Source organism: Canis lupus, chromosome 27 (assembly GCF_011100685.1).
Source record: "Canis lupus familiaris isolate Mischka breed German Shepherd chromosome 27, alternate assembly UU_Cfam_GSD_1.0, whole genome shotgun sequence".
Taxonomy (NCBI): domain Eukaryota; kingdom Metazoa; phylum Chordata; class Mammalia; order Carnivora; family Canidae; genus Canis; species Canis lupus.
Window position 1 is genome coordinate 32,319,444 of NC_049248.1, and position 25,645 is coordinate 32,345,088.

General features: G+C 36.3%; 1 protein-coding gene across 20 annotated transcripts in view; it reads right to left on the reverse strand.

The window, feature by feature from the left end:
- KIF21A (kinesin family member 21A) overlaps positions 1–25,645 on the reverse strand; it is a 147,223-nt gene that overhangs the window by 64,890 nt on the left and 56,688 nt on the right. For 19 of the 20 annotated variants that reach the window (XM_038577264.1, XM_038577259.1, XM_038577255.1 and 16 more), the window contains exons 2-6: positions 4,377–4,599; positions 4,066–4,248; positions 3,021–3,170; positions 1,999–2,133; positions 1,046–1,213 (exon numbers count right to left, since the gene is read on the reverse strand). In XM_038577264.1, the coding sequence (XP_038433192.1) occupies positions 1,046–1,213; positions 1,999–2,133; positions 3,021–3,170; positions 4,066–4,248; positions 4,377–4,599 (859 nt within the window). Of the gene's footprint in view, positions 1–1,045; positions 1,214–1,998; positions 2,134–3,020; positions 3,171–4,065; positions 4,249–4,376; positions 4,600–6,386; positions 6,446–25,645 lie in introns of those variants that run through there. The other variant, XM_038577257.1, reaches the window with a different exon arrangement.

Here is a 25,645-nt window from a genome sequence, read left to right on the forward strand (position 1 = left end):
AAGAACAAATGTCCAGTTTTATAATGAAGTAATAAGAGAAGATTAATTATACAAAGATTTGCCCTAAAACTTTTTCTTCCATATAACGAAAGCATTATACTAGCAAACACAAGGTATTTTGCAATTAAAAACACCACTAAAGGGATCCCTGGGTCACGCAGCGGTTTAGCGCCTGCCTTTGGCCCAGGGCGTGATCCTGGAGACCCGGGATTGAATCTCACGTCGGGCTCCCGGTGCATGGAGCCTGCTTCTCCCTCTGCCTGTGTCTCTGCCTCTCTCTCTCTCTGTGTGTGACTATCATAAATAAATAAAAATTAAAAAAAAAAAAACACTAAATAAATAAATAAATACACCACTAGGTGGCACGGTGTTAAAATTAATTCCTAATATAATCTATGAAAGTTCCCATTTTAAAAGAATCATTACTTAAAACAAATGATTATAATTCCCAAAATAAAATGACTGTCATAAAATATTAGCAAAAATATCTACTTTGCAAGTCATGCTATGGGGAGCCCAGGTGGCTCAGCAGTTTAGCATTGCCTTCAGCCCAGGGCGTGATCCTGGAGAACTGGAATCGAGTCCCATGTCAGGCTCTCTGCATGGAGCCTGCTTCTCCCTCTGCCTGTGTCTCTGCATCTCTCTCTCTGTGTGTCTCTCATGAATAAATATATAAATAATATTTTAAAAAAAGAAAGTCATGCTATGAAACATTTAATATTAATATAAAATGTTGGTTTTGACATTTTACTTTTAAAGGTGGGAAGAATATTTTAAATATTTCTACTATATGTATTATTTTCTGCATATATCATAAATTTAATCCAACTAAACTTATACATATGTAAAACTTTGCAATGTTTTAAAGGAAAAAAGCCTATAATGTGCATTACTCCTAAGTTTATAAATTTACTGTAACTTTCTTTTCTCAACTCAGCACATGAAGGGTTTCCACTTGGGTAATATGTACGTTATTACAAAAAAGAAAAGGATACAAGAAAAGTTCTAATATATTCTTAGCACAAAGCTGTAGTCTTAGTCTTACAAGTCCACAGTTGATGGAAATGCCTTCTTTGGCCCTCTCTCCTGTGGCTCCAGTACGCTTCAGTCTTTCTGATCCTGCCAGATCAACAAAATGGAACTTTGCAGTCAAGGTTTCAAATTCATTCAGCTGTGATGATTCAGAAATCACTTTATTATCAGTTGCATTTTCCTGCAATTGAGAAAAATAATAAAAAATACTTTATTAAAAAATATGTATTTTATTAATGTGACACTAAATATCTTCCAACCTTACCCTGCCCTCATTATATAAATATAAATATATGGGCAGCCCCGGTGGCGCAGCGGTTTGGCACCGCCTGCAGCCCAGGGCGTGATCCTGGAGACCCGGGATAGAGTCCCACATCGGGCTCCCTGCATGGAGCCTGCTTCTCCCTCTGCCTGTGTCTCTACCTCTTTCTCTCTGTGTCTATGAATCAATAAATAAAATATAAAAAAAAAAGAACAAAAAGATAAATATAAATATATATTTTATACATATAATATTCAAAAATAGGCAAGTAGCCAAATAATTGTAAATGTAAAAAAAAAAATCTACTGGCATTTAGAAGCTTAGGCAAAGGTAGAAAGAAGTTGGAGAACCAGAAACCAGCTGTAATCAAATGAGGTTTTGCTTGTGTTGAAGAGAAACCTGAAACGCACAGTCGTCAAAAGCAAAGGGTCTCAGATGACTATATGCATCACCATAAGCTACAGCTTGCTTTCTGGTTGCTGCAGACACATTCGATTTTTTTTTTTTTATTTCAAAATCTTACATAGTTGGCCATCTTCAGTTTTAATACAATCAGAGGTATCTCATTAGGAAAAGGAATGATTAGCCAAACTAAATTTGGTAATTTAAATTAAATTTAAATTTAAATATACTCTCCTCATATTTATGTGGATTTTTAGAAAAATGAAGCCTGCAAGTCTGAGAAATTAGAACTAAAAACTCACAGCATCTGTTTGGGGACACATTCTGGTTTGACACAAATGAATGGTAAAAATGGCATGTGAACGAGAACTCTGAACATTCATCTGGGTACTAGCAGTGGTCCGAGATAAAGCACCCAGCTTCAAACACTGCATCATCTGGAAAAGGAAAAGAAAGATTTCACTTGAACAATATTTAAACAAGATACCATACAATCAGAAATCTAAGCTAATGGCCAAAACCTACCATAAGGGGTATAATATTTTCATATTATTTTAGTTTCAGGCACTTTCTAAGCTGAAAAATGTAATAGCATATTATCTTTTTAATAGGAGAAAACACTAAGATTCCATTGTTTGTCATTTGCTGACATTTGCAGCTCCCATTCCAAAACTGTTACAGTAGAACATTTGGGAACAAACAGAGCAACAACTTGAATTACTGGAGCCCTTTGGTATCTTCTCTTGAAACATTTTTCTGTAACCTTTCTTAACAGTTTCCTTTTAGGAACCAAGATATAGTCCTACATATGCAACAGCAAAAGGTACAAAAGGATTGTACTTTTTCATCTTCATCTTGTGTACCTGTAGATCTTTCATCTTCAATGATCTCTCTTTCTCTAGCTATGAAAGAAAACTATACCTACATTGCTTTTTGATGCTATGACAAATGTATAGACTTTATCATAACCCTGCCATTGTAAACAATGAAATCCTGATATAAAAAAATATAGGTGACAGCCCGGGTGGCTCAGCGTTTTGGCACTGCCTTCGGCCCAGGGCGTGATCCTGATGACCCAGGATTGAGTCCCACGTCAGGCTCCCAGAGTGGAGCCTGCTTCTCCCTCTGCCTGCATCTCTGCCTCTCTCTGTGTCTCTCATGAATAAGTAAATAAATAATTTTTTTAAAATATAGGGAAAGAAGACAAGATTTTAACTCCATATTACATATAAGGATAAAATTTCATTCTTGATCTTAAGCAAACCATCAGTAAAGCTGATTATTAAATAAAGCCAAATACGTTCTATTTTAATGTAAATGTCACCTCTGATTCTGTATTCACAGTACGTGTTGTGACGCCCACAGTATAAATTCCTCCAGTTGAATCTTCATGAATTCTTATATTTGATTTTTTATTTTTTGCATCAATATCACGAGTGGTATCAAATAAGTCAAGGACCTCTTCATTATATAGCTGTCAAAAAGAAATATTATAAGCTTAATTTTAGCAGAAATTGCCTCAGGGCTATTAACATATATTGCACATTATCTTTCAAACATATCTTAAAACATCTTCAAAATAACGTATTTCTTCAAAATAACATATAAGAAATGAATAATGTAATTATTACTACAAAAACAAATAAATGCCAGATTTCTTTATAAGAGTAAGAACAGTAAATGACTTAATCATGACTAAGTTGAAGACCAGCTAAAATTATCTATTACTCATTTGCAAGAGATAAACAAATATTGGGCATTGCATAAAACATACGCTATCCTTGTAGCAATAGCATCCTTTGCAGCCCAATTAGTGCTAAATCTCAATCCTGTTATTCCTCATATCTTCCCTCCTTCTTAGCTGCTGAATTCCCAGAGCTTTGTGAGCCTGCCTACCTTAAAACAGTATAAGATAGAATCTAAAATAAACAATATTAATTGTTTTACTATATGGATACTGGTCAAGTGTTTTTAAATTTAATACCAACAAGAAGGAATACTTATTATTTATTATCTATTATCCTAAAATTAGTTTACTCAAATGTTGTTTATTAAGCACTAAGTGCCAAATACTATACTAGAAAACTGGGAGTATAAAATCATAAAGGGGGGATCCCTGCGTGGCTCAGCAGTTTAGCACCTGTCTTTGGCCCAGGGCGTGATCCTGGAGTCCCAGGATCAAGTCCCACATCAGGCTCCCTGCATGGAGCCTCCTTCTCCCTCTGCCTGTGTCTCTGCTTCTCTCTCTCTCTCTGTATCTCTTATGAATAAATAAATAAAAAATCTTTAAAAAATATGAAATCATAAGGGTTATTTATGATCTTAAGGATAAGATATAAAGGAAACTACTGAGACAATTAGACTAGTACCTCTAAGAATTGGGCATTCACTTTAAAGTCTGGAGGAGGGTGCCCATTTTTAATTGCAGTGTGTTTTTTTTCTTCAATACTCTTGAAAAGGTGTTTCACAGCACGAGAGATAATACCCTGTTCTTCCTCAATGATGTTAACATCAAATCCTGTTCCCATTGTGTATGTTTTGCCAGCTCCAGTCTGCATAAAAGAACAGAATAGAGAAAAATGCATGCTTGATGTTAATAACTTCAAGACAAAAATAAAAGTGCAACTAAATTGACACTTCTGAAAAGTTACAGCTTCTCTGAAAATAATTTGGTACTTACTTGTCCATAGGCAAAAACGGTAGCATTGTATCCTTCAAAACAACCTTCAATTAGTTTTTCTATACATTGAGTGTAGATCTGCTCTTGCTGAGAGTCAATATCAAACACATAATCAAAAGTAAAAGCTTTATCTTTCCCTAGGAAAACCTGAGGTTCTCCTGGTGTGACAGATGTACAAATATGGCATCCTTCAATCTTCTCTTTGGCAAGCTGTGGTCTTATTCTGCAAGAAATAATTAGGAAAAAATAAAATAAAATGAATAGGAAAAAACTGAAAAAAATAGGACTTAAAAATTCCTAGCCAAATCTTTTTAAAACACTAATATAATCTACTAAGGCTTCTTCAGTTGATAAGTTTAAATAAATTAAATTATACTGAGTCAATTTCAGTATGAGTTACTTGACAATCCCAAAAAATCATGAGCAAGAATAAAATTAATCCTAAAAATAAATATATTTGTGACTGGATACTTTTCGGCAACGCTGTAACAGGTAAAGACACAGTTAAATAAATTCTGCTGCCAAAATTCTGTTTGTTGTTGTTATTTTTAAGTTTCTACTCTTTATTTCCAGGAAAGACATTACCAAAAGTAAGAAATTAAGGACATAATATTTATCTTGATGCCCTTGACTTGCCATTTTGCAAATTCTATACCAGTTGTTTCCAAACGTATTTAACCATATTGTTCTGTCAGCTTAACATCTTCGAAGCACACTCCCACAATACATATGTATGTGTATTCATTATAAATGATATGCATGTACTTTATTGATGTCACATATTATGATATACACAAAAGCAGAATTTTGCAAAGAGAGAAATTAAAAATAAATACAAAGAGAAGTTCCAGTATTTTCTCTCCAAAACCCAGTGAATCAACATGCATTTCTCCTAGGGTATCCTCTCTTTACTTGGAAGACCACAGCATTATACTCATTCTACACCCAAAACCCATCTACTCCAGATTTTAGTACCTTCTGCTGCTTCTCTTCCTGATTTTGAAGTCTATTTTTAAAGAAGGAAAGCAAATGTAGTGGTATTTTGCTAACAGAACAAACCAAAATCTGGTCCTATTCTATTTAATCCAAATAAAGGACTATCCTGGGGCACTTGGGTGGCTCAGTTGGTTTAAGCCTCTGACTCTTGATTTTGGCTCAGGTCATGATCTTGGTATACTGCAACAAAGCCCCATGTATAGCCTGGCTTTGAGCCAAACCCCACTTTAGGTAGGACTCTACATTTGGCCTGGCCTGCTCCACGCTTCGTGGGGAGTCTACTAGAGGTTCTTTCTCTCTACCCACCATCTTGCCCTTGCGCACAGGTGCACACTCTCTCTCTCAAATTAAAAAAAAAAAAAATCTTAAAAAAAAAAAGAGGACTCTTCTGGACATATATATCACTGACTTACTGAACCTAGGTTTTCTAAAACCTAAAAGGTTCCTATTTGCCACAAAGAAGAAGAAGCAATTTAAGGAAGAAAGTAAAGACAACCAGTGATAGAATACAAAATGATGAAGACAGACCAAAGAAAGGATTTAAAAACCAATGGTCCCAAATTCTTATTTTTGAGATCTGAGTGTTTTTTTTTTTTTAATGAAACCAACAGAAGTGGAATGAGTTCATCAATTTATTAGAGGTAAAACCAAACCTAAGTCCAGATTGCCTGAATTTTAACCCTTTTAGGTTTATCATGATGGAAGGTCAATGAAAGGATAGGAAAGATAATACTGAGAAGCAACTGAATTTTTGCAACCATGGTTATCTAAAATAGAATTCTATACTATCCCAAAAAATATTTATGCAATTTTTTCTTTCCTCTATGATAATGAAATTTTTCTTTTTAATCAAGTCTTCAATTGTACTTATTTGTCTTAATGGAACACAATAATCAATATAGAGCTGTGTAGGTACTGTGGAAAGAATAAGAGTGGCCATTACCAGACCTGGTTTTAACTACTTCCGTCACTCCAGTTATCAGATATCTTCCATCGGAGCTTCAATTTCCTCACCTGTGGATAGAAACTGTAATTTCCAAAGTTCCTCTTAGATCTAACGCCATTTGGCCACAGGATACTATATTATTAAAAAGGGGGAAAGGAAAATAATATTTATATACTAAATAAAAATAAAATGATATCACAACAAATAAAACAAAGGGCTTCTTATAAGAAGTCATAATCATGGACTATGGAAACAGCTAATGGTAATAGCAGCTTTGGCTTTCTGGTTCTACATTTTTTATGAGAGGTCTTTCTCAAAATTAATATTCTCTTCTTTCTAAATTCCTTTTTTCCTATCTCACTTCATCCAACTATGAGGTGGAAACTGTAAAAATACCTCCATCCTTCTTGGGAGAATTCTCATCCTGACTGCTGCCAAGCTAGAAACAGGGCAGTCAACTTCAATTACTCCCTCTTCCCTAGTCCATCTACTTAATTGATCTCCAAGACCTTATTATCTCTGAAAGAGCTCAAGAGCCCACCAATTTCTTCCCAATCAACATCAACATTATCTCTTACTTGGATTATTCCAAATCTCCTCACTACCCTCCCTGTGTCAATTCTCACCTCCACTAATCTGTTCCACACACTGCAATATCAGTGATATTTGTAAAATATAAAGTTGATCAGGTCACTACCTTGCTTAAAATCCTTCAGTTCATCACTAAATCCCTCTGTAGTCTATCCTTTTGCCATGCTTCATCTTTAAAGTAAAGGATATTGGTTGGTTTTTTTTTTGTTTGTTTGTTTGTTTTTAAATTTTTATTTATTTATGATAGTCACAGAGAGAGAGAGAGGCGCAGAGACACAGGCAGAGGGAGAAGCAGGCTCCATGCACCGGGAGCCCGATGTGGGATTCGATCCCGGGTCTCCAGGATCACGCCCTGGGCCAAAGGCAGGCGCCAAACCTCTGCGCCACCCAGGGATCCCAGGATATTGGTTGTTGATGGTGGCAGTGGTGATGGCTTATTTTTAACCAGTTTCACTAACAAGCTATGCTCTCTCTGGCTTCTATATCTTCAAATATACTGCTCTCTTTCTCAGAACAATCTTCCCTACCCTCTCAATTCCTAATTCCTTTTCCAGCCTGAACATCTCATGTTTTTAGTCTCTGGTTAGATTTCACTTCTTTAGAAAGCTCTTGCTAACTCTTTGCTTCTAACATAAAGTCCTATCTGAACCCAGGCTTTTCTCTCTACCTCATGCCCCCAGGATTCTGCTCTCTCCCTTCTTTATAGATGCACTATGAAGCTTAACAAATCCCATGTAATAAGACAGATAAAAATAAACACAAGTTGTCTAAATGAAAATGAGCACTGGGCTGCTGTTTGAAATCCATGCCTCATTAATTTTAAGTAAATTATTATAACCATAGGCTAACTTATTTGGCTATTAAGATACTTCTAATTTCACTTTAACATGACAAAGAAAAAGTAGATGCTATTTGAATTGCAGATATGACAGCCAATTTTAGAATGCCAGTGTCATTCAGAACTTAATCTCCCAACCTCTATTCACCTGATTATTATCCTTGTTAATGGCAAGCAGGATTGTGTTTGAAGCATGAATGAATGATATGCAATTCCACCCATTTGCATAGGCGGGGAGAGAGAGTGGTTTCAAAAGCCAGCAAGATGGGTGGAACTCTATTGAACTGGATCCGGCAATGGCAGTGTCTCAACAGATCTGAGAAACTCCCACCTAGAAGGGGATGATCTCTGCGCCATGCAGGGAACTGGAATTGACTATACTTCAAAGGTTAGAGATATGTTAACCTTTTCAATTTCTCTTCAAAAATTAGTACTTTAAACTCTACAATTCCCTAAATTTATACTGAAGTCAAGAATTCTCACATGAGGGGCACCTCAGTGGCTCAGTAGTTGAGCATCTGTCTTTGGCTCAGGCCATGATCCTGGGTTCCCGGGATTGGGTTCTGCATTAGGCTCCCCAGGGGGAACCTGCTTCTCCCTCTGCCTATGCCTCTGCTTCTCTTTGTGTGTCTCTCATAAATAAATAAACAAAATATTAAAAAAAAAAAAGAATTCTCACATGAAGTTCTAACCCAAACCAATTCACCTGCTTTAATAATGTGAAGAATGAAATTTACCCAGGTACAAACCTCAATTTCAAAATTATAATTTGAAATTATATATAGACAAAATATATCAGCTCTTTTAGGAAATAACAGACTAAAAATAGAATCTGAAAAAATAATAAAAATAGAAATAGAATCTGACATTACTCTAAATATTTTGAAATACCTTCTTTCTTAGTATTTCTATGTAAAAATAAGAACATTAAACACATTCATCTAATCCCAACACTAAGAAAAAATCAGCATTAACATTTTGGTTAACTATCAGAAAAAATAAGGCCTTATGGGTTTTCCAAAATGTTTAATCAGACAAGTAAAAATATCTAAAACTGCTTCTTAAAGAAAAACAATTATGCATAAAACTTATAAGTATTTAGGAAAAGATATTCTAATATTAAGTAGCAATACTATATGATACAGGCCAACAATCATTTGGCTTCTACCTATAATATTAATTTGCAATTAGAGATTATTTCTATTTAGTTTTTTTTAAATATTACATTGGAAATGAATCACATCGGACTGACAGTTGACAGTTTTACTAGAGAATGTGCTTTTTTTTTTTTTTTCCTAAGCATGAGTACAGACTTTTTATCCTTTGTAGACCACTGACCAATGGGTGGGTCTGAAAAGGAAAACACATGGAGAGCCATACAAAAAAAAGTAATTCGTTGCATCTAGTTTTGGTTTTTGTTGTTGTTGTTGTTGTTTTTAAGATTTTATTTATTTGGGATCCCTGAGTGGCTTAGCAGTTTAGCGCCTGCCTTTGGCCCAGGATTGATCCCGCGTCAGGCTGCTTGGGTGGAGTCTGCTTCTCCCTCTGCCTCTCTCTCTCTCTCTCCTTCTCTCTGTCTCTCATGAATAAATAAATAAAATCTTTTTTTAAAATATTTTACTTATTTATTCATGAGAGACACACAGAGAGAGAGACAGAGACACAGGCTGAGGAAGGGACACAGGCTCCATGCAGGGAGCCCGATGTGGGACTCAGTCCCAGGACCCTGGGATCACACCCTGAACCAAAGGCAGACGCTCAACCACTGAGCCACCCAGGCATCCCTGTTGCCTCTAGTCTGTAAAGCTGGAAGACTTAGAATATGATACAAGCTGTTCATTATTCAGTTTTAATATAAAAACACATGACAAATGTCATCTCCATTTTCTCACATCTAAATCTTTCCCTTGACATACAGTTTCCTAGCTTCTGCTCTTACCCTCTACTGAAACTGCTCAGAACGAGGGACCAAAGCAGTACTTTTCATTTCCAAATAAAGTGGACCCTTTTTGGTCTTCATCCTTTCTGACCTCTCTTCAGCATTTGACACTATTTACAACTTGTAGGGGAGACAAAAAATTTTTCCTTCCATCCTCTTAGGTTCTACTGGCTTCAGCCCTGTAAATTGGACTGATGAAAGAAGACTAACAAAGGAAAAACGAACAGAAGTTTATTCACATGTACAACATGCATACACATGGGAATACTCATGATGAATAATAATTCAAAAGGTAGTTAGAACTTTGGACTTATATAGCATATTAACAAAAGGAAAAAGGACTGAGTTCCTAGGACAGCAAACCGTGGGAAGGTAAACATATGGAGAAACTAATGGAAAATAAGGGCTAGTTAAAGTTTGTTATGTAGGTTCCCCCACTTCCATTCTTGTGGCTAACTTCTGTCCCTGGTGGTCCAGAGAGGGGAGAGGAAACACCTTTGCAAGTTTATGTCTTGCTTTTAGACAAATAGGAAGAGGCAGAGATCTTTCCTTGTATCTGCTTTAAAAGAAGAAGAAGAAAGAAAAAAGAAGAAGAAAGAAGAAAGAGGAAGAAAGAAGAAAGAGGAGGAAGAAGAAAGAAGAAGAAGAAAGAAGAAGAAGAAGAAAAGAAGAAGAAGAAGAAGAAGAAGAAGAAGAAGAAGAAGAAGAAGAAGAAGAAGAAGAAGAAGAAGAAGAAAAGAAAAGAAGAAGAATTGCCTTCCATTCAAAATAATCTCTATGTCAAAATGGCATATTTGGGGGAGATATATTCTGCTACCCTTCATAAACCTTATTTCTTAATTCTTTATCTGCAGTTGGCTTTTGTAACATCACCTTTTTTTTTTTTTTTTACTGATTCTGTTTACTAAACCAATCTCTTTTTTTATACCTCATATGCCAATTTGCCTTAAAATGTCAATGTTTCCTCCCCAAAATGTCCTAATTATTTACCATGGTACCTAACATTTTCCTAATCTATATTCTACCTCTCATTCCATTTTCAAGTCTAGTTACATCCAACTATCCCAAACCACTGATTATTTCTTGGTCATCTTACATACTTTCATTCACCATGCCAATGTACATGGTTTTCCCTCTGCTTGGAATGCCAAACCTCCACCTCTCTGCATAGAAACCTCTTTGTAGGGGATCCCTGGGTGGCTCAGCGGTTTGGCGCCTGCCTTTGGCCCGGGGCACGATCCTGGAGTCCCGGGATCGAGACCCACGTCGGGCTCCCAGCATGGAGCCTGCTTCTCCCTCCTCCTGTGTCTCTGCCTCTCTCTCTCTCTCTCTCTCTCTCTCTCTCTGCATGTGTGTGTCTATCATGAATAAATAAATAAATAAATCTTTAAAAGAAAAAAAACTCTTTGTAACTTTTTAAGATCTAACTCAAATATCTGAAACTTTCTAAAGCTTTCCCTGACCACCCAAGCTTGAATTAACCTATGCAATTTGTACATGATTTTAAATAGTAGCTATCAAATTGAATTCTTTTTTTAAAAAGATTTTATTTATTCATCTGAGAGAGAAAGAGAGAGAAACAGAGCATGAGTGGGGGAGGGGCAGATATAGAGGGAGAAGAAGACTCCTCACTGAGCAGGGAGCCCAACATGGGGCTCCATCCTAGGACCCTGAGATCATGACCTGAGCTGAAAGCAGATGTTTAATTGACCAAGAGACTCAGGAGCCCCTCAAATTGAATTCCTATTGCCCTATTAGCAAATGAATTCTTTGAGGACAGAGAATAGATCTTATTCAATCATAAAACAAAGTAATTCAACATTTACTGACTGAAACCTGTTATAAACCACTTTTGTTAAATGGGGGGATCATTCCAATACTGGGCATGTGATTATCACAATAATCTAACTTTGCTCCATCACTCTACTCTGTTACTAGAAACCTGATCTTGAACAATTATGTAATTACCCAATGCCTCAATTTTCTAATCTGTAAGATGGGGAGCCTGGATTTAATATTCATAAGGTCCTTTCTGACTTCAAATTCTATTTTAGTTATTTCTTAAAAAGAGCAAAATCCTGGTTTAAAAATAAGTATCAATAAGCAATCTTTTTTTTTTCCTATATCCACAATTAGTTATACCACTTGTTCCTTATTTCTTTTTTCCCCCTTTATTTCTTTATGGTTTCTATCATTCACTTCAGTTTTTATAGCAAATGTAACTTTATCATAGGAACAAGTTATTTCATTTATAAAAACATAACCACAGCTCCTTGTGGCAATAGCTAGTGAATAACAGGGGAGATTCTGAGACTGAGACCAGTAATAACCAGCTTTAGTAATAGAGTATAGCAAACTAGCCAAGAGGACTAGTTTTAAAATGTCCTGGATAGGAGAAAAAAATAAGAAGATAAATATATGGGGGTGGGAATGTGGGGCTTATAGTTGCTACCTGTTCAGCTCAAGTTTTAGTCGTCAGACTGAAAAAAAAAAATGGAGTTTAAAGTTTAACTCTGCCACATACTATTGGAGGAAGCAGTCCACCATGAGACCTGAGCATCTCTGCATATTCTTGCTGGGTATGCCAAATATGTAAGACCCTAACTGCTCTTTTTAAGAGTCATTTCTCAAATTGCTGCAAGCAACCTTTAGGGATAATGTCTTCTACCTAACAAAGAGCTAGCTTGCTTCTGCTTACTATAAAACCAGTGAATCCCCAAGTTTGTTATTTCTCAATGCCCCACTGCTTACACAGCATCCATATAATAGGTCTACCTGCATTGCCTCCATGGGTTGGGGGAGGGGAGAATTAGGAAGGAGTTCAAATCATCATGAAGCTTCCAATGCTTTGTCTCTAACTCAGGAATCTTGTGGCTTTTGCAATTATACATGAAAAAGTGACAGACTAGTTTGTTAACTAGGAAAGTGTGTAAAATCTCAAACTCTTCACAGGTCTTAACACATACTAATTATGACCTTTCGCAAGTCATTCTCTTAGCCTCAGTTTCCTTATCTGTAAAATGGTAATATTATGACTGTAATATTCACCTTCCAGAATGTTGAACAGATAATATGTAGCATGAAAGCCAATGTAGGTATAAAGTGTTTTTACTATTGCTACAGCACCACTTGAAAATTCTCCAAGTCAGTTCCTTTATAAGGCACGTTTACCATCTTAACTCACCTTGAGCCTTCCAATATGATATGCATGATTTATTCTTAGGCTTCCCTAACTATTGCCACATTTTTCAAAACACCTTTTGGATGCCCTGAGTCTTTAGAATAACTAAATGTAAACCTATTATGTAAGGAATAGAAGTATAATACAACAGTAAATACTACCTACATATGTATGTGTACATAGACATACAAATATACAAATATATATTGCTATGCAAAGACAATGAAGCTGAATGTTACACCTCCATTTCCAGTGAAAAGTCATGACCCTAAAGTTAACCTTTTATAGACAATAAATAACCAAGCCTCTTTATCCCACTATTCATACTAACACAGAGTACAACAGCAACCAAAAGGGGAATTTTTTTCACTTTCAGTATTATCATCATTTTTACTGTCTCCATATAGCCAATAAAGAAATTTCATTCAGAGAGGAAGAAAACCAAGTTCCTGAGTAAATGGTTCTTTTAAAGAGGGGAAATAAATCATCATGATACAGTTGTCCTTATTCTGAATAAAATTTGGTTAAATGCTAGTGACAAGGATGTTGACAAATAACTAATCAATGATTTGTTGAGACTGAAGGGATGCTGATTTAAGTAAATAGGCACATACCATTATAATTTATATCCTTCTAGGACTATGCAGTCACCAGTTGTTGTTGTTGTTGTTTTTACATAAATTTTAAGAGTTGCACTAACATCACGTGTTAACCTAAGTCCAAACATGCAAGCAATCAAATCTACATTTTTATTTTTCTTCTTTCAACATTTTATTTAAACTCAACTTAGTTAACATACAGTGTAGTATTAGTTTCAGGGGTATAATATGTACTATATATTGACTAATTGAATTGAAATTAAAAAAAAGAAATTCATGATTCATCACTCATATGTAACACCCAGTACTCATTCCAACAAGTTCCCTCCTTAATACGCATCACCCATTTAAACCATTCCCTCACCTCCCCTCCAACAACCCTCAGTTTGTCCCCTATAGTTAAGAGTCTCACTATGGTTTGCCTCCCTCTCTGTTTTTATCTTATTTTATCTTTCCTTCCCTTTCCCTGTGTTCACCTCTTCTGTTTCTTAAATTCCACATATAAGTGAAATCATATGGTATTTATCTTTCTCTGACTGACTTATTTCGCTTAACATAATAACCTCCAGTTCCATCCAAACCTGTATTTTTAAACACACATTGTTTTGTAGTACCTTCTAGAGTTTCTCTTATACCCTCACTTCTCCTTATCCCTCTGTCCATCACAAGGCATCACAAGAAATAAGCCTTTCTTTTCCTAATTGGTCAAGATATTTTTATTTTTAAAATATAAACAGAAGGGGAATAACACACAAATGTCCTCCTTTTTGCACTTGGCCATTGTTAATCTCTTATTCTATTAGAATACATTGTTATCCTTAACCTACAGTTTCAAAAATGTGACGAATTTTTCCATTACCTAAATGTCTTTGTAAACTGTCTCTTCTTTTTTTGCTTGAGTTATTCTGATCTCATCCTCACGCGACTGTGTTAGTTCTTCAGTTTACTCAATAATCTGACCTGATTCCCACTCTGTGTAGCTCTTTTACTTACAGCTATCTGTAACTAGCCCACTTGGCACCTTGTTAACATCTTTGTTCCTCTTATATGACACCAATAAATCTATCCTCTGTTCAGATCCTTTGCCCTTTTCTTTCTCATCTGTCAGTGTTTTTGGAAGATCATTATATTGGATGCTATTTACTAATGCTCAATTTGATATTTTACTGTTAATTATATCTTACTAATTTCCTCCCTTCCATTTCTTAAAAATTAGGACAGCTACTACATTGCCAAATGAACCACTGGTTTTTGATCCCTTTTTTGATCATTCCCTGGTTCATTCCAGTTAGTAGGCACACATTAAGGAAGGAACTAACCTACTTTTAACCCTCTATCTTTCGTTCTAGAATAGTTTCTGACACATCGTAGGAAACTTCTAGGCCATTTGTGGTCTTGCTGAATTATTTTCCTAAGAGATCAGCCATGGCATAAATAATAAGTAACATAGGACCATAAAAAGAAATTCCTTTTCCTGAAATGGATCTTTAATTACAGTGATAATTGATGGGAAGAAAGGTATTTCTCCAAGATATTCAAGAAAGAAACACACCTCAGTAATTCCATTAATGAGATTAATTCTGTAAAAAGCTTAAGAACAATAAAACACAGCAGTGTGTACCCAGGACCAGGAAGTACACACTTCTATGAAGGGAAGAAGAGATGGAGAGAAGTTCACTTTTGAATCCACTGATGATGAAACACTTTAAAAAATTATTCAGAAATCCTATCCTAATCTGTATAATTAGCTACATATCCTACGGCTTCATCTCTGTGTGGTCCACCTGACTCAAGTTTATTCTCACTCAGAAACACCAAAAAATATGCATTAATCTCTGGGTCTGTGATTCCTAGAGTAATCTACTCAGTCTCTGGTTTGCAATGTCACTTAGAAAAACAAAGATTTATTTCCCTCAGGTACAGTTCCCCACTGACTAATTAGGGAAAGAAATAGGAATAAAAAAATGATGGGAGACGGACTTCCTCTGACTTTCATTCCAATATCTTACACCTTTTCACCTCTCATGATTTAACTACGGATATAGCACACTGAAAGAAATACTCTCTTAAGTGAGGAAACTACTACCTTTCATAGGGGGAAAACATCACATGTCACTTTCTCTGATAAGTACCAGCCAGATGTTCAGAGAATTACATTGAATAGTGCACATAGGCTGACAAATAAAAGAAAATTGCCAAGTTCTGGATTTAGAGGAAAATCCAATCCTCCACATAACTATAAATTAATACCTTTAGAAACTCTGGGCCCTCTTCTTTAGCCTTCCCAGAAATAGAAGAACTTCTACTGAAAAAAAACTCAGGGAATAAGGGAAAGGGGTATGTTAAGTGATGACTTGACCCATCCACCTACTGTCCAAAGTGCTCATCAAATTTCTGTTGTTGCTGGTAGCTGTATGTGGTGGCATGCCTATAACCCAAGACCATCAGAAAACTTCATTGAGTCACCAAATCCCTACTAAATGTTAAACAGTGTGTAAAGCAAGGACTTTAAAAAACAAAAAAAATACTTAGGGATCCCTGGGTGGCTCAGTGGTTTGGCACCTGTCTTTGGCCCAGGGCGTGATCCTGGAGTCCGGGATCGAGTCCCACGTTGCTCCTTGCATGGAGCCTGCTTCTCCCTCTGCCTGTGTCTCTGCCTCTCTCTCTCTCTCTCTCTCTCTCTCTGTGTCTCTCATGAATGAATAAACAAAATCTTTTAATTAAAAAAAAAAACTTGATGATGGTAGCCATGGGAGAGAGAAAAAAACAAAGAGCTAGAAGAAAATTAAGTATGTGCTCAATGGAATATTATGTACAAAGGAGAAGTGGAATAAAGATTAGTCAGAGGAGAATGGTATAGTTACAGGAAAAGCTTCAGCAGGAAATTATATTTGACCTAGATTTTGCAAGGTGATTAGAATTTTCCAGGCAATGGAGACAGAAAAGGTCAGTTCAGGCAAGCAAAGGCAAAGATACATAAAGGATATTTGTTTCTGGTTGTAACACAGTTCTTTGAGAAGAAGCACTAGGGTAATAAAAGTTGCTAGAATTTAGGAATGTTTTATGAATGTTATGACACCACCTAAGTGGGCATCCCCACCAAAACATTAATTCTAAAATGAACACCCCAGTCTCTGCAGGATGAAAGATGTCACCAAAAGACACACAAAAGCTATATCGGATCTTGGCCAAATGTCTTTTTGTTTCCTCCTTCCTTCACTTATCTTCACCATACCCTGTGCCCTAGGAGAATGAACATAATGAGCTACATACAACAATGGGCTCCCTTCCCTTAGACTTAAAGTGGGGCTTAGCAGTGGAAGGTGCCAAGAGGACATTGTACAGTAGGAATGAGGTCAAGGTATTCATTCTCCTGATTCCTTCCCTGCCAAGTCCTGCTGGTGGACCATGTCCCTTTACCAAAGGTCACAACTCCTATCAGGACATCTACATCAGTAGGTGTCCCTTAATTGTGGCTCACATCAGAGTACTTATCCCTTAGAATTTCCTTAATGTAGCCCATCTTACACCACACTTTCCCTCATTATTTTGTCTGAATGTATCATCGGTTTCCTGCCAAGATCCCAACTGAATCAGGAATAATCTCTGAAAATGGCATCAAGCCCTTTTTAGTACTACCACTGTGAAACCATCCCTTTCACTCCCAGCCATCAAGAGCAATCTTGACTCAGAATATACAGCTGCAAGGACCCTACAATTCTCCACCCTTTCACAAGCAAGTCACTGACCCAGTCTCTTTCCTAGGAAAAATTGGGGTTTGAGATATATGTAATTGATTTTAGATAAATAATAAGTAATAACACAAAGTTTAAAAAGCATTATCTTTGAATTATCTTATAGAATCAGTTTTTTCAATTTAATCTTACAATTTAAAAGATTTAATTAATACTTCAGTTTTGTTTTTAAAATCTGAAAAAAACAAAATAAAATAAAATAAAATAAAATAAAAAATAAAATCTGAAGAAAAGGTGGCAGATGACTCAAGAGGGTAAGAGTGATGAGAAAAAGCAATCTCAGAATCAGAGTTGTTGTGATAACCAAATATTTCAACTCTCATTCTGAGATCAGTAAGTTTCTATTTCTCTCATTACATTTTACCCCAATTATATATAGAATTTTCAAGAATCTTCCTAGAAAGTTCTTTCTGAATGAAACCAGTATGTATTTCTGGGAAGGGGGAGAGGGGATCTCCTTCTATGTTTGTTAATACTGTATGTTTACGAAACTATTTCATCATAAGAAAAACTAATCTTATGACTATAATGACAATAGTATACTCTCAATCCAAAGTGTATACTATTTGTGTTTACAATCATTCTGTGGAAAGGAAAAAGACTTGTCACTTCAGCTCTTCTTCTTAGAAATAGAAATATTTTATTAAGCATGAATAATTGAGATTCTGGTTCTAGGTGTGCCTGGCTGGCTTAGTTGGTAGAGCATGCGACTCTTGATCTCAGGGTCATGAGTTTGAGCCCCATGTTGGGCATAGAATTTACTTTTTTAAAAAAGGATTCTGATTTTAAACTAACAAACATAAGTGGTTGGTACCAATTTTTACTATCAAGAAAAAATCCTTTCCATAACCAACATTAAAATAAGCCATAATTCTATCATCTCCCAATAAATCCAAAGTAACAGGTCAAAGTCAAGAAAATACATATTTTCATGAGAAAAGTGTGGTAGATAGGATTTTAATGTGAACCCCAATGATCTACAATCATATATAATTCCTATCTCTTAAGTGTAATGCAAACTATGAATATGAAGGGATATCACTTGCAATTCAGTTACTAACCAGTTAATATGGAGTTAATCAAAGAAAATCCTCCTGGGTGAGCCTGACCTAATCAAGAAGGTGAGCCTTTAAAAAAAGTGAAACATCTAAGAGACAGGCTCCTACTGGAAAACAGGAAGAAGGTAAATAATCACGTCATCAAATGCCTATGGAGAAGGATGGTTTAGGAGGTGAGCAGGATAACAAGTAGCAAGAAAATGGGAACTCAGTTAACAAGAAAGAACTGAATTCTGCTGCAGCCTGAATGAGGTTTTAAAAGAAGATATGAGCCCTAGATGAGGACCACAGTCCTGATACCATCATTACAGACCTGTGAGATCTGAGCAGAGAATCCAGCTAAGCTGTGCTTCAACTCTTGATCCATGGAAACTAAGATATAATAAAACATTATTTTATGTTGCTAAATCTGTAATAATTTGTTATATAGCAATAGAACACTAGTACAGAAGGACACATCATACTCTTTCCTAAGCTAAATTCTATTGCTTTAAGATGATAATCATTAAAACTCCTGTTTATGCTAATTTTAAACTCAGAATAGGTGAGTGACATCTGGCATATAACAATGATGATAATAAATAAGCCAAGTAAGCCTCATTCATGACACCATTATTCTATCTGCCTTTTGGGGGAAAAAAATGAACTCATCCCCTTGCTAAGTTAGAAATCTTCAACTATATTTCTTTAAGCTTAATTTTTTAAAATTTCAGAACCCATTAATCAAATGTTTGACAATATCTTATATTTCCTATAAGTCTTAAAATAAATGCTAATAAGTATAAGGAAAAATAACAATAGAAATATGGTTTCCTTCCACGTATAATATTCTCTGGACCTTCAATTAAGAATTAATTGTATTATAAGACAATAGTTACAATAAGGATTTTATATTCTCTATGCTTTTTTTTCTCTATGCTTTTTTGTTATTTTTTCTTTGTTTTTTTATTTAAACGTGAATCATGTTTGAGAAGGCATGTTTACCAACGTCTCAACTTCCAATCACCTTGTATTTAATAAAAAAGATTTCATTCCAATGGGGAATTTTTACCACATTCAGCAGCCTTAGAATTTTAAAATTATTTTCATACTGTATCTATGAACTGTAATGTTACCCTCCCAAAATTCATATGTCAAAGCCCTAGTCCCTAATATGATGGTATTTGGAAGTGAGGCCTCTGGGAGGTAACTAGGTTTAAGTGAAATCATCAGGGTGGAGCTCCCACAATGGAATTAGTGTCTTTAATTAGAAAGCTCTCTCTTTCTCTCCTTACCACATGAACGCACAGACGGCTATCTGCAAGCTAGGATGTGGGACTTCCTAGCCTTCAGAACTAAGAGAAATGATGTGTTTTTTAAGCCACCCAGTCTACAGTATCTACTTATAGCAGCTTAAGCTGACTAAAATACTATATTCACTCTATGAAACAACTCTAATATCTTCAACTATCCTGCTTGCTATGTGCTATGAGGCAGGACTGACCACGGAAGAGTCTCACTGGGACTCAGGATATAAACAGACTTCTCTTTTTTTAAGTAAAATTGATTAATTTTTTTTATTTTAAATCTCTAAAAATTTAGAAATTAAAATAAATTAAACATTTAAAAAGCAAAGTAATTTTAGCATCCCCTAAAAATAGTTAACAAACTATACTTTTCTAGACACCATACATTAGCCTGTGGGATGAAATTACCTATCAATGAAATCATCTAATAGTTAAATTCTATGCAACTGCTTCACTTTTTACAGATTGTCTCTTAGAAAGCCAGTTGAATATCATTCAGACTTTTATATTTTTTTATGAAGTATCAGCAATGAAGCATGCAAATAGCATTTCCCATACATTTTTCACCAGTTGTCTATTACCTTTATTTTTTTTAATGGAGAAAAATTGAGAGGGCATAGAAGATCAGAGGGAAGTAAAAAGATCTTGGCAAGTGGGCAAGAACAGGTATCTAAGAAAGCTTGCTTTCTCTCAGACATTTTAGCCCATGAATATAATAGAGATACATTAGAGAACAAAGTATCTTTGATAAATGCACAGAATGCACTTAATCCTCTTCCTGAATTGAAGGTCAGAGAAAATAGCTAAATCTCATCCATTAGCTTGGATACTAAGAGCCAGGAGCCACATTTGTGCATTCTGGGGAAACAATCTGAATGTTAGGAATTGAATAAAAATGTCAATAGATTTTTGAACCACAATGAGCTCTCTAAACCATTAGCTTTCCCCTTTCTGCAAAGCTCTAGTATCTCTAAGTAGATTAGGTAGGAAGACTCCCATTTTATCAACAAAATTGTGTCCTAAATAACAGATATTTGAAGCTTACTGTAAGAATTAAAAGTTTCCAGAAAACAGAAAGCCTCCTAAAGTTGATTCAATTTAACATAATTTATTGTATAAATTATTTTCTGTGCCTCTGTATATAAGATACGTGTAAGGCACTCCCGGAGAAATAAAGATGAATAAAGAAACTTGGTTTCTGACACCTAGAATTTTATCACTTAATGCAAGAAATGAGGCAAATACAAAAATAACTGTAATTCAACATGATATAGTATTAAATACTATAAGAGACTTAAAGCATAACTTCTCAAACTTTAATACATGAATTAAATGGGGAACTTATTAAAAATATAGATTGTGGGTGGGAGACGGAGACTGTGTTTTTAATAAGCTACAAATGATGCTGATGCAGGAAGGACTCTTGAGTTTCAAAGCCTTACAGTAAATGGGTAGAAGACATCACTCCAAGTTAGAAAAGAGAAGAAAGGATAGCCATGACAGGGAGGGAGAATACCATATATAAGTGACAGGGGAACACAGGGCTAGCTGAGGACAAGGCACGAGCTTGGGGCAGTACACTGACAAGTTCTAGAAACAGGCAAAGGAACATTCCTCTACAGACTCAACTGCCCGGATGTTCATACTTTGCTAAGGGCAAAGGCAATCTTAGCCCAACCCCCCAGGAGCCTGTAAGTCTACTTTAACATATAAAAATTCCTTTAGAAATTTACTTTTATCTCTAAACCCCCAAGATACGTGTTGGCAATCATCCCGCAACCACAATGGCCTACCGATACAGATCTGAAGTTATCCCATGACTCACGTTTTATTAGACGGTAATAAGTGACCTTTTCCCAACAATAGCTAGCCCCCTCAAGGTCCTAGAAACCTTGCTTCCAAATTTCCTTAGAGAGTATAGCTATCCTGAAACCCCTCCCAACTCCCAGGTATATAATCAGCCACCCCTCACAGGCCCAGGGCAGCAGCTCTTCCTGCCCATGGATCCTGTCCCCGTGCTTTAATAAAACCACCATTTTGCACCAAAGACGTCTCAAGAATTCTTTCTTGGTCGTCAGCTCCGGACCTCACCTATATTCCAAAACTTCATCATAAGGGGTCTCTTGTGTAGGTCAGATTTTGATGAAAAAGAAAAGAAATGTAAAATTTATCAACCAAAGAAATATGTGCTTTTCTACTGAGTGTTTCTTACTTAACACACATCCTAATAATGATTCTTTCCAAAGAGCCATCTCATATTACTGTAGAGATATAACAAAATTCTATAAAGTGCCATTCCTAATACCTTAGATTTCTAGACATTGCAAAGCCAAGTAGCTTCACACTACAGTAGCACAATCAGTGGTTCATGGGATGGTCTCAGAGAGCTCTCAGCTTAACAGAAGTCAAAGATTATAAATTTGATTCTGAGCTGCATTCCCCACTCCACTATCCTTAGACAAGTCTGCCCCAAACACTGATAGTCATGTCCATCAGGACAGGAGGTAGGATGAGGAATGTGGATTTTTTTTTTCCTCAAGTGACACAGGACTCTGAATATTTAGATTTCATTTTCTATAGCTGTGTAACAAATTACTATAAATTTAGGGGCCTAGGATGATACACATATATTATCTCACAGTTTCTGTCAGAAGTCCAAGCTAGGGCCTCTGCTCAAAGTCTCACCAAGATGAAATCAGACCATCTGCAGGGCAGCATTGTCAACTGGAATTCAGGGTCCTCTCCCAAGCTCATTCCAGTCGTTGGCAGAATTCAGTTGCTTACAGCTATCGAACTGACGTTCTTATTTTCTTGCCAGCAGATGACCAGCTCTCAGCTCCCACATTCTACCCTTAGGTGCTAGCCATGTGGTCTTCTCACAACATTACAGCTTATGGCTTCAAAACCACCCAGGGAATTTCTTGCTCCAGTCTGCTAAAACCAAGTCTCATATAACCAAATGTAGTCACGGGAGTGATATCCCATCACTCTTGCCAAATTCTACTGCTTAGAAGAAGCAAGTCACAGGCAGTGCCTGAACTAAAGCAGAAGGGACAATAGAAAGACATGAACATCAGGAGGCAAGGATCGCTGGGTGTCACCTTAGAGTTTCTCTGCCATAGTCAAGAAAGTTGCTGCTCAGAAAATGTGATGTTTGATTAAAGACTTGAAGAATGAGGATTCAGTTATATGAAAGCAGAGGGCTGAGGAAGAGACAACCACTAGGAATATAGGGAAGGGGAGATGGCACAAGAAAGGAGGTAGCCATGAAAATGACTGGTACCAGTAGCCATATTTTTTAATTTCATCACTGGTTGCTAGTGAATGTAAATAATGTAAATGTAAATATTTAGTGTGAGTTTTATAATCCAACTACCCATGTCCTCAACTATTGCAATGCACACCCCAGAGGTAGGACACAGGAAAAATACTGTACAATCTTCCTAAAGTGCCAACTTTATCTTTGGTAAGCTTAATAAGTAATTTAAACATTTTTATATTAAAAACAAGCATATTTCTAGAACATGAACATGAAATGGAGTAAAATATATTATTTATACTAATTTTGTACATAAAACTCAAGCATTCTCTCAAAGAAATCTCCCATCTAAAAGTATATGACACATTTTATCTCTCTGAAGTGAGAAGAATCTTGGTGGAATTGCTTTGACATTTAATGCTATTTTAGATCTACGCTGTACTTCATACCTCAGTAAGTATTAATGAGGGGAAGAAAAAAAAAACTCCCAGGTGAAGAAATAAATTATTAAGCACACAGTCTCAAATGAGCATACCCATTGTGGCCTCTGGAAGGCAAAATGTAAACTAAATTGTTATAAAGGCAGTTAAATTTATATATCATGCAGTCAGGTATTGATGGCTAGGCTACTATACTTAATAATTACCTACCCAACTATTAATTTTTTTTAAAATTTTTATTTATTTTACTCATGAGAGACAGAGAGAGAGCAGTGACATATCAGAGGGAGAAGCAGGCTCCCCACAGGGAGCCTGACATGGGACTTGATCCCAGGACCCAGGGATCATGACCCAAGCCAGAGGAAGATGCTCAACCACTGAGCCACTCAGGCACCTTTCAACTTAATTTTGGACACAGTGGTAGAGGTTTTTGGTTTTTGTTTGGTTTGGGTTTTGTTCTTCTTGTTCTTTAAGATCCAAATGTATAGTCTATGTTTTGTGGCATAAATTGCTAACAACAATCCAAAATCTATCTCCCATTTTTCCTGAGTAGTGAACTGTTCTACTGTTAATGAAATTTTTATCTGGCTACTCTGCACATTTTAAGCAACCTTGCAGCTAGATGTGATGGTAAATTCTGATTAATTTACAACAGAGTCTCATTTTTTTTTAAAGATTTTATTTATTTATTCATGAGAGACACAGAGAGAGAGGCAGACACAGGCAGAGGGAGAAGCAGGCTCCTCGCAGGGAGCCCGATGCAGAACTCAATCCCAGCCCCTGGAATCACTCCCTGAGCTGAAGGCAGACACTCAACCACTGAGCCACCTGGGCTTCCCTACATCAGAGTCTTCAATGGGAGATGGGCCTTCCCGTTTTTTCTTCTCTCCTCACTGACTAGAATGCAGAAGTGGTGGTGGTGCACCATCTTAGATCATGTGGATAAGGGCAACACTGAGAGGATAATAGAACAACAAAATAGAAGAATCCTGGATTCCCAACACAGTAGAACTTCGCTTTGAGCTGCTTATACCCAAGTTGTAATGTAGATGGGAAGTAACCTCTATTTTGATTAAGCGCTTATAATTCAGCATCTTTGTTAGAGCATCTGAACCCATGTCCTAACTAATGTAGAATTTGATGGCCACTCTAGCAGAACCTGTAGTATGTAGTACTGACCTGGAGGCTGAACAGCAAGCAGATGGTAAGGAAACAGCAACAAGAAAAGCAGCTAACTCTCACTATGTCACAGCAAAACATTCAGTCAAACTGCTGCTTTAAAGCTAGTACCTTAAAAGTACTAGCCAAGAGGCACCTGGATGGTTCAGTCAGTTGAGTGTCTGACTTGGTTCAGCTCAGGTCATGATCTCAGGGTCATAGGATCAAGCCTCTGCATCAGGGCTCTTATTCAGCAGGGAGCCTACTTGAGATTCTCTCTCCTCCCTCTGCCCCTTCTCCCACTCTCTCTAAAACAATAAATAAATTTTTAAAAACATACTAACCAAGTCTCTAGCTTGAGTGAAATGATTGGAAAAAGTAAGAATGTTAGTAAGTACTGGCTATTTCTTACTGGTTTCAACAAAATCCTTCAAGAAATATAAGCTCAGCCTAAGCAACACTGTATCACAGTATGATAGGCATACTATCTAGGAAGGCAATTTAGCTCTCTAGAAGAAAGTTCACACCACCTGTAGCCTGAAATCTATATTGACTGAGTGTCTGGTAAAGTGGGGCTTCCTAGGGTTTAAAAACCAAATTTTTTAATATTCCAAACAAAAACAGGTAAAACATGAGTTTTAGAAGATACAGCCTAAGCAAATATAAACCTGGGACTCCAGACAATTGGAGCTAGCATAGCAATCAAGAAGATATTAAAGAAACTACCTTCTTACTAAGCCTCAAGGTAACTGTCCTTGATTTAGAAACTGCAGGGTTTATATAGCACAAAGGACAACAATTAAAATCCAGTGTTCTTAGGTAGGAAAAAAAATGTACACAATTATGTCTTGATTAATGTTCGGCTATGGTTGCTTGCACTTGGAACTAATCAGTTCAAATAGGCAGAAAATCCAATACATTTTTTTTCTTTTTTTTTTTTTTTTCCAATACATTTTTGAAGATACGTATTACACACGCATAAACACCTGGACTATAAAAGCCTATAATCACTCAACACAAAGAGAACCCCTTGGGCTCCTTTACCTGCATCGACAGGAAGCCAGCTTGGAAAGCTATCCATCCCCAAGTAAAGGATATACTTTTCAATGCCCACTTTAGATCTGGCCATGGAGAAAAACAGATGAAGAATCTCCAAAAGGACAAAGCCAGAAACCTTGGAGAATAAGTTATTTCCTCCCCAAGGGCAGGGGGACAAGCTTGCC